Source organism: Silurus meridionalis, chromosome 20 (assembly GCF_014805685.1).
Source record: "Silurus meridionalis isolate SWU-2019-XX chromosome 20, ASM1480568v1, whole genome shotgun sequence".
In the NCBI taxonomy this organism is placed as follows: domain Eukaryota; kingdom Metazoa; phylum Chordata; class Actinopteri; order Siluriformes; family Siluridae; genus Silurus; species Silurus meridionalis.
This window is the reverse complement of record NC_060903.1, coordinates 11,448,061-11,463,234: the sequence shown is the minus strand read 5'-3', so window position 1 is coordinate 11,463,234 and position 15,174 is coordinate 11,448,061. Positions and strand designations below refer to the sequence as shown.

The following is a 15,174-nucleotide window of genomic DNA, read 5'->3' as shown; positions in this document are numbered from 1 at the left end:
ACTCTTCTGGGAAGGCTTTTCCACAATGTTAGGAGTGTGTTACTGGGAATTTTTGACCATCCTTCCAAAGTGCATTTGTGAGGTTGGACACTGATGTTGGATGAGAAGGCCTGGATTGTAGTCTCCGCTCTAATTCATCCCAATGGTGTTCTATCAGGTTGAGGTCTCTGTGCAGGCCAGTCAGGTTCTTCCACATCAAATTCTCTCATTCATGTCTTTGTGGACCTTGGTTTGTGCACTGTTGCACAGTCATGTTAGAACAGGATTGGGCCATCCCTAAACTGTTCCCACAAAGTTGGGAGCATGAAATTGTCCAAAATGTCTTGGTATGCTAAAGCATTAAGAGGTCATTTCACTGGAACTAAGGGGCTGAGCCCAACTCCTGAAAAACAACCTCACATCATAACCCCCCCTCCACCAAACTTTTCGCTTGGCACGATGCATTCAGACAAGTACCATTCTCCTAGCAACCACCAAAACCAGACTCGTCCATCGGATTGCCAGATTTGTTACACTAGAGAATGTGTCTTCACTGCTCTAGAGTCCAGTGGAGTCCAGTTTTTTACACCACTGCATCCGATGCTTTGCATTGCACTTGGTGATGTGAGGCTTGGATGCAGCTGCTCGACCATGAAAACACATTCCATGAAGCTCTTTACACACTATTCTTGAGCTATTCTGAAGGCCACATTAAGTTTGCAGGTCTGTAGCTATTGACTCTGCAGAAAGTTAGTGACCTCTTTGCACTATTTGTCTCAGCATCCGCTGACCTGCTCTGTGATTTTACGTGGCCTGACACTTTGTGGCTGAGTTTCTGTCATTCCCAAACGCTTTATCTTTGTTAGAATACTACTAACAGTTGACTGTGGAATATTTAGTATGGAGGAAATTTCACTGGACTTATTGTACAGGTGGCATCCTGTCATGGGGGTACTGAGTTCCTGAGAGCGACCCGTTCTTTCACAAATGTTTGTGGAAGCAGTCTGTATTTGATTGATTTTATACACCTCCAACCATGGAAGTGATTAGAACACCTGAATTAAATGATTTGGATGGGTGAGTGTATACTTTTGCCAATATAGTTTACTACAGTGGTATGAACATTTATGCACTTATTTTATTCCAAGTTATATTTTTCCTTTGAAATTTAACAGTTTTGATTTTCAATTTTACAGATTGTAATATTTATGTTAAATATGGACATGTTTATATTGACTGATACATATATATATATTTGATTATCCTTTCATATTTAAAATGACAATAACCTGTTTTTTTTTTTTTTTTACATGGTGTGTAGATGTTTTATATTCATTATATACACCGCTTGAGGTGGTCATGTGATTTAACGAATGTACTCGATAATTAGAACTGTTTCAATCAAGTCTCTCACGTAGCAGCAGTCCGACCCAGTCAGTAAACCCATATTCCATGAAATACTTTAATATTAAAAAATATTCCTAATGGGCCACAGCATTGTAAGAGTAGTGCTTTGCAGCACTACTAATGAAAAAGACAGAGGTGTTTACGGCGTGGTCGTAAGGGGGCAGTGTGACAGAAGTGGGGCGTGATAATTCGCTCTTGCTGAGTCGCCTCGGTGGCTGGATTCGGTCTTTTCCGGTGCTGTAAACGCTGGCAGCACGTGCGTTACCGTCATGGCGCTCTATAACTTTAAAAAGATTATGGTGGTCCCCACTGCAAAGGTACAGTTTTATTAATTTTTTAACGTTAGGTCCGTAGTTATTTGGCGTCATTGTTCTTTTTGTAAACGGGTCCGATTTTGACGCGTGTCAGCAAGTTAGCAGGCTGAATTTAGCACAGGGACCTAACGTTAATTACAGTGAAATGATTTATGGCAAGGTTTTGTTAAAAGGTTTTATTATTTATAAGTATAATCAAAAGTATAATTATTGTGGATTTAAAAAGAAAATGGTTTACAGTTATTTTTAGTGGAAAATTCGAAAATCCGTTACTTTGAAAATATTTAAAGACTTAAAAGTGCTTCGGCTCAGAAAAGTAAAATGTTTATACATTAGCGTATTTGTACTTTGGCTGCACTTTGGAAAGTGTATTATAAGTGTATTTGCTCCGTGAAAGTGGTTCTGTAACACGTGGGTACAAGCTGAAATATATCTTAAGGCTACATCAGATTTTTTTCCGCAATGTGGGTTTTTTGGGTTTAAAAAAAAAAAAACTCCCAGCGTTCTAAATTTCCACGCATTCGCAAAACTTTTAGGACCCCACATTTCAGCAACAATTTTATTAAATGCTCTCAAGGGACAATATTTTAGAAATGAAACTTGGATATAGTTAAGAAAAATGTTTATGCTGTTGTGTAGCAGTACAGATTTACTGTCGTCTAAAAATGAGCGAACATGCAGCGATTATTGTCAAAAAAGCTGGCAACAAAAGTGAGTACACTCTAAGTGAGCATGTCAAAACTGTCCAAAGTGTTAATATTCTATTAGACACATGGTGCTTCTTCTACTTAATGATGCCCTACAAGTGCTCAATAGGGTTCAGGTCTGGAGACATACTTTTCCACTCCATCACCTTCAGCTTCCTCAGCAAGGCAGTTGTCATCCTAGTGATGTGTTTGAGCTCATTATTATGTTGGAATACTGCTGTTTAGCCCAGTTTCTGAAGGGAGGGCAGAATGTCACTGTACATGTTGGAATCCATGTTTCCTTCATTTAACCGCAGCTCCCCAGTACTACCACCATCATACCTGACTGTAGTCGACACAATTTTCTTGGTACTCTTTACCAGGGCATCGCCACACATGCTGGACACCATCTGTGCCAAACAAGTTTATCTTAATCTCATCAGACCACAGGACATGGTTCCAGTAATTCATGCTCTTGGACATGTTGACATCAGCAAACTATTTGCAGGATTTCTTCTGAGCCGGCTTCAGAAGAGGTTTACTGTGTGTGTATATGTGTGTATAAGTTATGGTATTTAGTAAGTAAATAAATAAAAAAAAAAAAAATATATATATATATATATATATATAAATAAAATAGGGTTGTAACGGTTCAGATTCACAGTTCAGCACGGTTAGGGGGAAGAAATGGAAAACATAAAATTGCTTGTTAAATTCTTTATTAAATACACTTCATTAATCAATTAAATTGATTCAATAAAATTAATAAATGGAAAAAGGTATAATTTACATTTGTTAAACCCCATTTGGGTAATAGATGTGTATGTACAGTGGTAACAAAAAGAGTATGTAGTTGTGAAAATGTCGTTTTGGATTTTGTTTTCCCTCAATAATAAAAACCTTAATTTAAAAACTGCATGTTGTGTTCACTTGTTATCGCTTGCTAATATTTAAATTTAATGATCTGAAACAAAGTGTGACAAACATGCAAAAAAAAAACACTTTTTCACACCACTGTAAGTGCGTGTCATTATTAGTTCTACAGGTAAAATCTACTTAACAGTTCTGCTTATTTTTTTTTATTTTTTATTTTACACACTTAACACTGTTTAACTCTTTATGTAAAGCATATTACCTCCTGCAGCCAACAGAAGGGCTGGATACCTGGGTACAACACAAAACCTTCTTTTTAGTGCAGCTTGTAAACAAAACGGTGACATTCCAACCTTCATAGTGCTAGGGGTTATCTGATTAGGCAGAGTGCTTTGAGATGGTCAGGACTTGTTCTTGGAATTCTATGAAATATATCAAGTATCATTTAGGTACTCGGAGAAGGCATCGACTAAATTATATGCTCAAATGTACTGTCCTTATATATCTTTTATATAGTATAAAATATTTAAATATGCCTAGTAAACATGCATTCGAGGAGAAGCTTTTAGATCTGGGGCTCATACTGTACCTCTATGAACCCATGTGCTACCATGCTGAAGTACTGAAGATTGGTCAAAATGAATAACTAGGAGAATGATAGGGGTTTGGAATGTTAGTCTTTCTAATAGAGAGAAATTTTACTTGGAATTATGATAAAGTGCCTGATCAGCAGGCATTTTGGAATAAAACCTGGCTTATGAAATTAACACCTTTTTTTTTTTTTTTTTTTTTTGTTTCTTCAGGACTTCATTGACCTGACGTTGTCCAAAACCCAGCGCAAAACCCCTACTGTAGTTCACAAGCATTATCAGATTCATCGCATTCGCCACTTCTATATGCGCAAGGTTAAGTTCACGCAACAGAACTACCACGACCGGCTCTCGCAGATTTTAACGGATTTTCCCAAGCTAGATGTAAGTTGCAAAGTTGAATCTTAAATTTTTCTGTGTTGACTTCATGGAATGAACGAGATAATGTTAACACTGTGTTTTTGAATGTTTCTAATTTTTCTTTTTGTTCCCTCCTTTTTTTATTATTCAAGGATATTCACCCTTTTTATGCAGATCTGATGAATGTTTTGTATGATAAGGATCATTACAAACTTGCCCTAGGTCAGATCAACATTGCCAAGAACCTGATTGATAAGTAAGTTTTTCCACACTGATGATTTGTTGTTCCATTCTTTGTGTCCATGGAAGGTCCCTGGAATGACAGAGAAATGATGTAGAATGTGTGTGTGCCTGTATGTAGTGTGGCTAAAGACTATGTGCGTCTGATGAAGTATGGCGACTCACTGTATCGCTGTAAGCAGTTAAAGAGAGCAGCACTTGGACGTATGTGCACCATCTTGAAAAGGCAGAAACAAAGTCTGGAATATCTAGAACAAGGTATTGACTCTTAGTTCATCTTCTAATCTGCTAACACAGACTGGTAAGCAGCTGTGCAATAGGATTAATGTGTAAAGAGCAGCAATGCTAATAAATAAATGCATTTAATCTTTGTGCTTGTTTTCTTAGTTCGTCAGCATCTTTCTCGTCTGCCCACAATCGACCCAAACACCAGAACTCTTTTGCTCTGTGGGTACCCCAATGTTGGCAAGTCCAGCTTCATCAACAAGGTATGTGAAAGAGTTAATCTGTACTCTTTTTTTTTTTACTCAGGCATTGTCATGTGTATATTTTTTCTTAGTTTTTATAACTGAGACTGCATGTCAATGGTTTATTTGCCCTTTTCCTCTGTAAAATGGACAACAAAGACAACATTTATTTATATATTTAATTTATACATTTCAGTGGTAATTCACATGATGTAGGTATGGATCCATATTGAATTAATTCTGAAATGTGTGCTTTATTTCTACTATAGTAATTTTTCTGTGAGGATGTTAAGAACTTGGGTAGCTTCTTTAGGTTAATAAAGTTATGAAGATTTTTACACTATAGATTGCCTATAGAAGTTGATGTTTTTGTGTGTTGGCAAGGTGTTGGGTCAGCATGGGTTTTTAGGACAGTTTTAAGTTGTAGTAGTAGTAGTAACTGATTAATTTATAAAATAAATAAAAAAACTTGGGATGATTCAGCAAAATGTAGAATTTTTTTTTTTACTCTTCCTTTCCTGTGCAAAAGCATTAGCCCATTAAATTGTTAATTAAATTCAGCTGCTATTTAAACAGAGCTGAGATCTGTGAACATTTTTAATCTGTGCTATAAAGTGATTGTTTCTGTGCATGCAGGTCACACGTGCAGATGTAGAGGTGCAGCCGTATGCCTTCACCACCAAATCTCTGTTCGTGGGTCACATGGACTATAAGTACCTGCGCTGGCAGGTGAGTGTAATAGCCTTTTTCATACATTGCTCTCAGGAATGTTCTGAAATAGCATGGCAAGTTGTTTTGTTTTTAACATACATGAAAGGAAACTGAGAAGATTGCTTGTCACTTGAATTGGGTTAAGAACTATTAAACAATAATTGTGAACTTAATGGAGGGAATGTGGTCAGAAAAAAAGTATTAATTGATCAGAGATCTTAATGCTGATGTCACTTCATTAAAAATTGACAGTAGAACTAATGGGTATGTTTCATAATTAAAGTAAGAGCATCTGTACATGCACAATGTGATGAGAACTCACAGGATTGTAACTACACAGTTGTGTGACCACAAGTACACCATTTGGTAAAGCTAATGTGGAAAAAAAGCAAATAAAAACAATGCCAGGTTTGGAAAAATGTATTAAATATATTTTCAATACGGGGATAAATACTGTATTTTCCGGACTATAAGCCACTACTTTTCTCCCCACGCTTTGAACCCCACGGTTTAAACAACGAAGCGGCTAATTTATGGATTTTTCCTGGGTTTTTCCGGTTTCACAAGCTTCAAGCCAAAAAACTGAGCCCCAAAACATTAGACCAATAAAATTGCGGAACGGGTTTAGGTGAACCAATGAAATTCTTTATACTAAATCAGATGCGCTCTCACTGAATCGGGCCGCACCACATCATAAATATGGATGAGGTTCCTCTGACGTTTGACCTGCCGCTCACTCGGACTGTTAGGAAATGCAAATCATTCGTCACGCTGAAAACAACCTGTGTTCTGAGCTGAACGGCATCTGGAGAAAAGATTCACTGACGGTGATTTTTAAATGCACGACAATGCCTAAAGAGAGAGATTTTCGAAAGAAATAGTTGTGAAAGGAAGGAGGAAGACAGTGAACAATGACTTTCTTGGTAGGCTACTGTTTAGATACAAACCGTGTAACAGACACTGTCTTTCATTAAAGCCTGTGTAAAGTTCATTAGTTTCAGTGTAATAGACGGGTGCGGCTTATTTATGATAAAAAAAAAGATATACTTGGCAAATTCAGTGGGTGCGGCTTATATTTGGATGCGCTTAATAGTAAAGAAATTATGGTAAATAAACTGAACGGAAAAAAGGTCATGATGAATCAGCAGTCCAGATTTGCCCTGTTTCAAGAACAGGTATGCAAGCAAGAAATATTAACTTTTGAATAATATAAATGCTTCATATATATAAAGCATTTCTAAATTAATGGCTTTGCTTTTAAATAAAGGATGCATTTTAAGGAGAAAAGTATGATGAAGTTATTCTTATGTATTTGTGCAGGTTGTAGACACCCCTGGTATCTTGGACCATCCACTGGAAGAGAGGAACACAATTGAGATGCAGGCAATCACTGCCCTGGCCCACCTGCGAGCCGCTGTGCTCTATGTGATGGATGTGTCTGAGCAGTGTGGGCACACACTGTGTCAGCAGCTTGAACTGTTTAACAACATTAGACCTCTCTTTGCAAACAAGGTATATTTAGAGCCATTGCACACACTTTCTTGTATTGATTGACCTCATAATGAGTTAAACACACAATGATTTATGGGTTTTCTTTTTTCAACTTAAAAGTAAGTAGTCTGAAAAACACATGCATTTACAAAATAAAAAGTCCTTTAAACCAGGGTCAACTTGGTTTGCAAATCATTGTGGGATGTTGTGATGGTCCACTTAGCAGTGCAGGTGGTGTTGTGAACATTAACAATAGTCAAGATTTTTGTTAAGAATCTGCATATTTGAAACAAAAACCTGGTTGCCTTACTTAACCATAGTGTTTTCCAACAGCAACCCAGCAAAATCTGAATCTGAAGTTAAAATCACTTAAAGACACTAAGAATCACAAAGCTCTTATCTTATTTCTCTGACCCAACCCCATTCTCTAATGCAAATTTCTCTAAAAAGTCGTTTTAATGAGATATTACGTTGTAATTTTATATGAATTAGCTTTATATTGTGGCCCTACATGTTGGTGTAAACTGAGGTAGTGTGATTAAAATGTTTAGTAATTAAGAAAACGTACATATACAGTACAGACCAAAAGTTTGGACACACCTTCTCATTCAAAGAGTTTTCTTTATTTTCATGACTATGAAAATTGTAGCTTCACACTGAAGGCATCAAAACTATGAATTAACACGTGGAATTATATACATAACAAAAAAATGTGAAACAACCGAAAATGTCATATTTTCTAGGTTCTTCAAAGTAGCCACCTTTTGCTTTGATTACTGCTTTGCACACTCTTGGCATTCTCTTGATGAGCTTCAAGAGGTAGTCACCTGAAATGGTTTTCACTTCACAGGTGTCCCCTGTCAGGTTTAATAAGTGTGATTTCTTGGTTGGGACCATCAGTTGTGTTGTGCAGAAGTCAGGTGGATACACAGCTGATAGTCCTACTGAATAGACTGTTAGAATTTGTATTATGGCAAGAAAAAAACAGCTAAGTACAGAAAAACGAGTGGCCATCATCACTTTAAGAAATGAAGGTCAGTCAGTCCGGAAAATTGGGAAAACTTTGAAAGTGTCCCCAAGTGCAGTCACAAAAACCATCAAGCGCTACAAAGAAACTGGCTCACATGCGGACCGCCCCAGGAAAGGAAGACCAAGAGTCATCCCTGCTGCGGAGGATAAGTTCATCCGAGTCACCAGCCTCAGAAATCACAGGTTAACAGCAGCTCAGATTAGAGACCAGGTCAATGGCACACAGAGTTCTAGCAGCAGACACATCTCTACAACAACTGTTAAGAGGAGACTGTGTGAAGAGGAGACTGTGTGTGAGACTGGCCTTCATGGTAGAATATCTGCTAGGAAACCACTGCTAAAGAAAGGCAACAAGCAGAAGAGACTTGTTTGGGCTAAAGAACACAAGGAATGGACATTAGACCAGTGGAAATCTGTGCTTTGGTCTGATGAGTCCAAATTTGAGATCTTAGGTTCCAACCACCGTGTCTTTGTGCGACGCAGAAAAGGTGAATGGATGGACTCTACATGCCTGGTTCCCACTGTGAAGCATGGAGGAGGAGGTGTGATGGTGTGGGGGTGCTTTGCTGGTGACACTGTTGGGGATTTATTCAAATTTGAAGGCATACTGAACCAGCATGGCTACCACAGCATCTTGCAGCGGCATGCTATTCCATCCGGTTTGCGTATAGTTGGACCATCATCTATTTTTCAACAGGACAATGACCCCAAACACACCTCCAGGCTGTGTAAGAGCTATTTGACCAAGAAGGAGAGTGATGGGGTGCTGCGCCAGATGACCTGGCCTCCACAGTCACCGGACCTGAACCCAATCGAGATGGTTTGGGGTGAGCTGGACCGCAGAGTGAAGGCAAAAGGGCCAACAAGTGCTAAGCATCTCTGGGAACTCCTTCAAGACTGTTGGAAGACCATTTCAGGTGACTACCTCTTGAAGCTCATCAAGAGAATGCCAAGAGTGTGCAAAGCAGTAATCAAAGCAAAAGGTGGCTACTTTGAAGAACCTAGAATGACATTTTCGGTTGTTTCACATTTTTTTGTTATGTATATAATTCCACGTGTTAATTCATAGTTTTGATGCCTTCAGTGTGAATCTACAATTTTCATAGTCATGAAAATAAAGAAAACTCTTTGAATGAGAAGGTGTGTCCAAACTTTTGGTCTGTACTGTACGTTTTCATTGCAATATACATTAAAAATGTCAACAGCTAACTTCAGAATCACTGCAATGATCCATGTGCTTGTGTGTGCACTGTAGCCTCTGATTGTGGTGGCCAATAAGTGTGATGTGAAGAAAATCATTGAGCTGTCTGAGGAGAATCAGGTAAGTTGTGGCATCTATTACATGTTCTAGTGGACATTTCACTGTCTGGGGCATAGAGTTAAATTTCACTGTACCGTGGTCATGTTTTTTTATTTATTTTTTATTCTGCTAATAAATCAAGCATAAATCTCATTATGATTAAGAATACATACAGACTTCATCTTGTGTTTAGTATGGTAGCAAAGAGGTAGCAAAATTCACTTTAAAATGTTATATGCAAAATCTTCACATAATTTTGGCTGCTCCCATTAGGGGTCGCCACAGCAGATCATCCGTCTTCATACCATCCTGTCCTCTACATTTGCCTTTCTCAAATAACTACCTGCATGTCTTCTCCTTACCACATCTGTAAACTTTCTCCTTTCTCTTTTCCTCCTTTCTGGCGGCTCAATCCTCAGCATTCTTCTACCAATATACACCATGTCCCTCCTTTGCACATGTCCAAACCATCTCAATCATGCCTTCCCCACCTTGTCTCCAAAACGTCCTACATGCACCTTAATAAACTCGATTCTAATAATGTCCATCGTCGTCACTCCCAATGAAAATCTCAACATCTTCAACTCTGCTACCTCCAGCGCCACCGCCTGTCTTTTAGTCAATGGCACTGTCTCTAAACCACACAACATCGCAGGTCTCACCACAGTCCCATAAACTTTCCCTTTTACTCTTGCAGACACTCTTGTCATATGCTATATAACCTGCATATACAGTATCTCACAAAAGTGAGTACACCCCTTTAAATTTCAGCAGCCATTTAAGTGTATCTACTAAAGAGACAATACTATAGAAATTAAACTTGGATATATTTTTAGATTAGTCAATGTGTAGCAGTGTAGATTTACTGCCCTCTAAAAACAACTTAACATACAGCTATTTTTGTCAAAATAGCTGGCAACAAAAGTAAGTACACTGTAAGTGAACGTCAAAACTGTGTCCAAGGTGTCTATTTGTGTGAGCACCAATGTTATATTGTAAAGGGTAAAACTTAACCACGATGAATAGGACATGTGTAACCTATAAAAGCATATCAGTTCAATCTGATATTACAGCTAAAACTTACTGTCTACTAGGGCTGTGCCGATTCAATACATATTGCGATTCTGTTGCTATTGCGATTCATTGTTTAAATTGTGATTTTTGTTTGCTTAATAAAGATTAGACAATGGCAAATACTTGATCATACCCTTAAAGAGACGGTATATGAGTTATATTAACAAAAACAATGCATCACATCTTTCTGAATTTTTATTTCAGAAGCACACACATACATAGTGCATAAAGAACCTTCAACCATAAAACTTTCAAGTAACAAAAACTTGAATATAATATTTACATGTGCAACAAAATAACTAAAAACAATACTCTCGAAAATAAAATAAAAGTGCTGTTAAACTGTTCCAGTGTCCAACTTAATATCCTTCTCTCTCTTCCTCACCTCAGGTGAGAGCAGTGCAGCTGTTGCTCCAGAAAACGTTCAACCATGTCATAGGCACTATTCCATCTCGTTAAAACGTCTGTTATAAGTTTGTGCACAGGGAGCTCCAGTAACTTTTGTTTTTCCTGCAAAACATGAAGTCCTGCAGCACTTCTATGGAAATCCAGTGATGCGTCGTACTCGTCCGAGTAACTTTGCGACAGCGGGCAGCTTCAGTGCGCGCTATGAGGCCAGATTATGAGTGTGCACGTAGCACTTCATATGGAGAAGGCCGTTTAATTGGGCAGCAATAACCATATTAGACGCATTGTCTGTGACTAAAGCAGGGTCTTTATCCATTAAACTATTCTCAAAGAGGTTTACTCCCCTGCCTCTGCCATGGTTTTGATTTTCTCTCGCCAGCTTAAAACGGATACGACGTCATCTAATACAGACAACAACAAAATACGCCCTCTGTTGGAATAAAAGCTGTAACGTCTTCCCACCACCTCTCCGGAAAAGTAAAATAATTAAATATATATCGATTCTGAGGTAAACAAATCGATCCCAAAATCGTTTTAAAGAGAATCGCGATAGTTTGGTGAATCGATTTTTTTTTTTCTTCCACCCCTACTGTCTAGTAACCTCTAGTTTTTTTTCCTGTGTTTTTCTAGAAAATCTTTGCTGATCTTTTATCTGAGGGAATCCCAGTGATTGAGACCAGTACTTTGACAGAGGAGGGGGTGATGCAAGTAAAGACAGAGGTAAGAATACATCTTTGTGCTCCTGCCTCATTAGTTTTACTAATTAAATCAATTGAATTGGTATAGTAGCATGGATTACACTGGTGAAGTAAAATCTTTGTGCGTTTAAATGTTGTTACAGTTTCAGTTGTTCTGAAAAGGGGTTTTCTTTAGATGTAGTGGTAACCGTTGTGCTTACAGGCATGTGATCGGCTGTTGGTACACCGTGTGGACACAAAGATGAAGGGGAAGAAAGTACATGACATCCTGAACAGACTCCATCTTGCGATGCCAAACAAGAGAGATGACAAGGTTTCCACATTCATAGATGTTATAACAATGTTTTAACATGATCTTTTAGAGACATATACATTAGATACTGTTTGATTGAAGAAGAGGTGAAAATGGCTGCATTAATAAAGAGCCTTGTACAGGGTAATTGTATTATCATAACTAATGTGAAACACCAATATAAACAATTATAAGCGGTTTAACCAGTTACCCCTAATTGTGTTTAGGAAAGACCACCATTTATCCCTGAGGGAGCAGCTCTTCGCAAAAAGGCGATGGAGGTTGATGCTCCTAAACGTAAATTGGAGCGAGACCTTGAGCTAGAGCTTGGAGATGATTACACTCTCGATCTGCAGAGTAAGTCACTTACACATAGTACATTTTAATCAATATATTTATTTGTAGTTTTTAATACACAAGCATTTCTAACAATATATTTTGAAATGGTTGTAAAGTTATGCATCCAAATTTCCTTAAATGTACGAATGTGTGGTCATAGAATACTGGGACCTGATGAATGCCAATGAGAAGCAAGATAAAATTCCTGAGATCTGGGAAGGACACAACATTGCTGACTACATTGATCCTGAAATCATGAAAGTAAGAAATATGAACAGAAATACTGGCTACCTACTTGGTGTGCTCAGTGCAATAAAGACTGATGTTAATAACTGCACAGAAAGTATTAATCCTGTTCACTCGGTCACTTACCTCAGCGATTGGCTGAGCTAGAGAAAGAGGAAGAGCTCCGTGAACAGGCAGGGGAGTATGACTCTAATGAAGAGAGTGAGGATGAAGAGATGCAGGAAATTCGTCAGCTGGCCAAACAGATTCGAGAGAAGAGGAAGTTGAAGATTCTGGAGTCAAAAGAAAAAGATGTACAAGGACCCAGAATGCCCCGTACTGTCAAGAAGGTAAATGTGCTCTTCTTGCTAGCTATAAACTACATTTTGTCAAGATATTTTTATAAATATAATTGGATATACTTGGTATACATTCATAAATTCTTTTGAATTTGGTATATTTGGCTTGATTGATGGTGTGTTTGAAGGACATTGTTGTCTGATGGGTATGTGATTTGCTTTGGTGGTTGTCTGCAGGTGGACAAAGCAAAATTGGAGAGAGACATGGAAGAACTTGGTTTGGACATGACAGACAAAGATAATGTAGGAAAATCTTTAAAATCTCCTTTTAATTAGGAACTGTTCATCTTTAGTATTTTCTTGAATTTATCTTAGATCCTTAGAAACATCAATTAGTAGAGGGATGCAGAAGAATTTCTAAATCCAAATCCCTCTAAAAATAGAATATAGAGCATCCCACACAAGCTCTGCATAACGTGCAAGTGCTTTGTTTCGTTTAATATAAAATACTCCCATGATATGGCTGACTTGGGGTGCACACTTTTTCCTAGTGCCAGTTGACCCTGTACTCTCTCTTTTGCCCTCGCGCTAATCTAGAAGTTAAGCGTCTCAACGAATAGATAACGGCATCCGATTTTATCAATGTTGTTGCAGCCCTAGATAATCCTATAAAAACATAATTGGAAGGATTCAGAAGAGGGTTCTGCACAGAGATGCAATTTCACACTTGCAATTTCAGCTGGATATTTTTTGCAAGGAAACATGGAGTACAATTTCTCAATTAGACTGCTCAAATGTTAGAAGAAAATGTGCTGTAACAAAGTTTAAGAGCTGTGCACTCCTGTTCCTAATATAGACCTCTTGAATGTCTGTTTGTATTGTTATCAAAATGCTTAAATCTCTTTTTTGTGCATAACAATATACCACTTTTTAAATGTGGGTTGTAGACTTTTAACATCCACTAGTTTTAAATGTATTGAATATTTATATATTTTTCCCCCCATTTATGTTTCAATCTTTTTGTTTTTGTGGGTTTTTATTTATTTTTTCATCTCTGCAGAGCCACTATGCCCAGCAGGCCCAGAGGTCACGTTCACTGGTTAGAAAGAGGAAGAGGGAAACATCTGTCCAGCCAACTTCACGCACCCGTAGTCAAAGTGCATCGAAACAACCACGTGACCAGTCAGGAATCAGAGATACCAAGGTACACAACAGATGCTCATTGATTACATCGACATGTTTTCTTTTGGGAAAAGATTTTAGATGCCTAATGAATAAAACTTGTTAACTGACGTGAAGTATTTTAATGTTTAACCTGGTACAAACAAAACTGTAGGTAAGGGTTTTTTCTTCCCTTTTAAGGTATGTATGAATGAACCGAATATTATTGTTTAGGATTGCAATCTAAACTTTAAAAAGTGCAGTTTATTTAAAAAAAGTGTTTAGCCTCGGGAGTTTGAAGCTGGACTGTAAATCAGAGAGTTGTTTGATTATTTTACTGAATCTTTTAATTCATGTTTTATCTTTTTTCTCTTCATTATTTTACCCTTTCCAGATGATGAAGAAAGCAAAGACTATGATGAAGAACTCTCAGAAGGGGATGAACAGGCAGGGAAAGAAGGGTGAAGCAGACAGACACATATTTGACTTAAAACCAAAACACCTGCTTGCAGGAAAGAGAAAATCAGGCAGCACCAGCCGTCGATAAACAGTCATTTTACTAATACTTCTGTGTGCATGGATGTGGATGAATAAGCTTAGAAATTAGTATCTTTGATATCCAGGTGTATTGACATACCCAGCATCAAATGTGCACAATTCATGGTGTTCTGCAGAAACTACTTCAACCAACAGTTTGGAGCTGTATTTAAGTTCTATGTGGATTGGATTTAAATAAATCTGCATAAGCTGAAGAAATATTTTGAATGTGGTGTACTTTCTAAATGATCTTTTAGCTGATTGCTATATTTAGTGTTTGGGTAACAGCATTTATGCTCCATTGGAAAATATAATTTAAAAGAGCCCAGCTAAAAAAAAAAAAACGCATGTATGTGTGGGGCTGATTGGACACTGTTTTTCTAGTTTGTGTTGTACTGAGATGCTTTTTTTTTTTTTTTTTTTTTAAAGATTTTGTAATTTTGTTTTGTGCTCAAGATTTTACTTTCAAGAAAATCTGACAAATGCTGAAAGATTTATACAGTATTTTGTTCAGTATTGTAATATTCTATAATACTGTTAATTAATTTAAGGTTTGGTTGCCTAAAGACTGAACTCTGTCAAAATGAAGTAGAAAGATTTTGACACACCTAAAACACTTACAGTATAAATCTGAATTAATGAACTACTCCAGGATTAGTCACATTCACCCTTAAGGCCCATTTTATTCCTAAAG

The 15,174-nt window shown here is 37.6% G+C and overlaps 1 protein-coding gene across 1 annotated transcript; it reads left to right on the top strand.

Moving 5' to 3' along the window:
- The first annotated feature begins 1,547 nt into the window (after nucleotides 1-1,547).
- gtpbp4 (GTP binding protein 4) lies at nucleotides 1,548-14,699 on the top strand. Its single transcript, XM_046876228.1, has 16 exons — nucleotides 1,548-1,703; nucleotides 4,063-4,233; nucleotides 4,362-4,465; nucleotides 4,571-4,707; nucleotides 4,837-4,937; nucleotides 5,553-5,645; nucleotides 6,948-7,139; nucleotides 9,403-9,468; nucleotides 11,560-11,649; nucleotides 11,830-11,940; nucleotides 12,147-12,276; nucleotides 12,419-12,519; nucleotides 12,636-12,833; nucleotides 13,020-13,085; nucleotides 13,843-13,986; nucleotides 14,338-14,699. Exons 1-16 carry the CDS (start codon nucleotides 1,656-1,658, stop codon nucleotides 14,488-14,490), a joined length of 1,905 nt encoding a protein of 634 aa, XP_046732184.1. The 5' UTR covers nucleotides 1,548-1,655; the 3' UTR covers nucleotides 14,491-14,699.
- The last annotated feature ends 475 nt before the right edge of the window (nucleotides 14,700-15,174 follow it).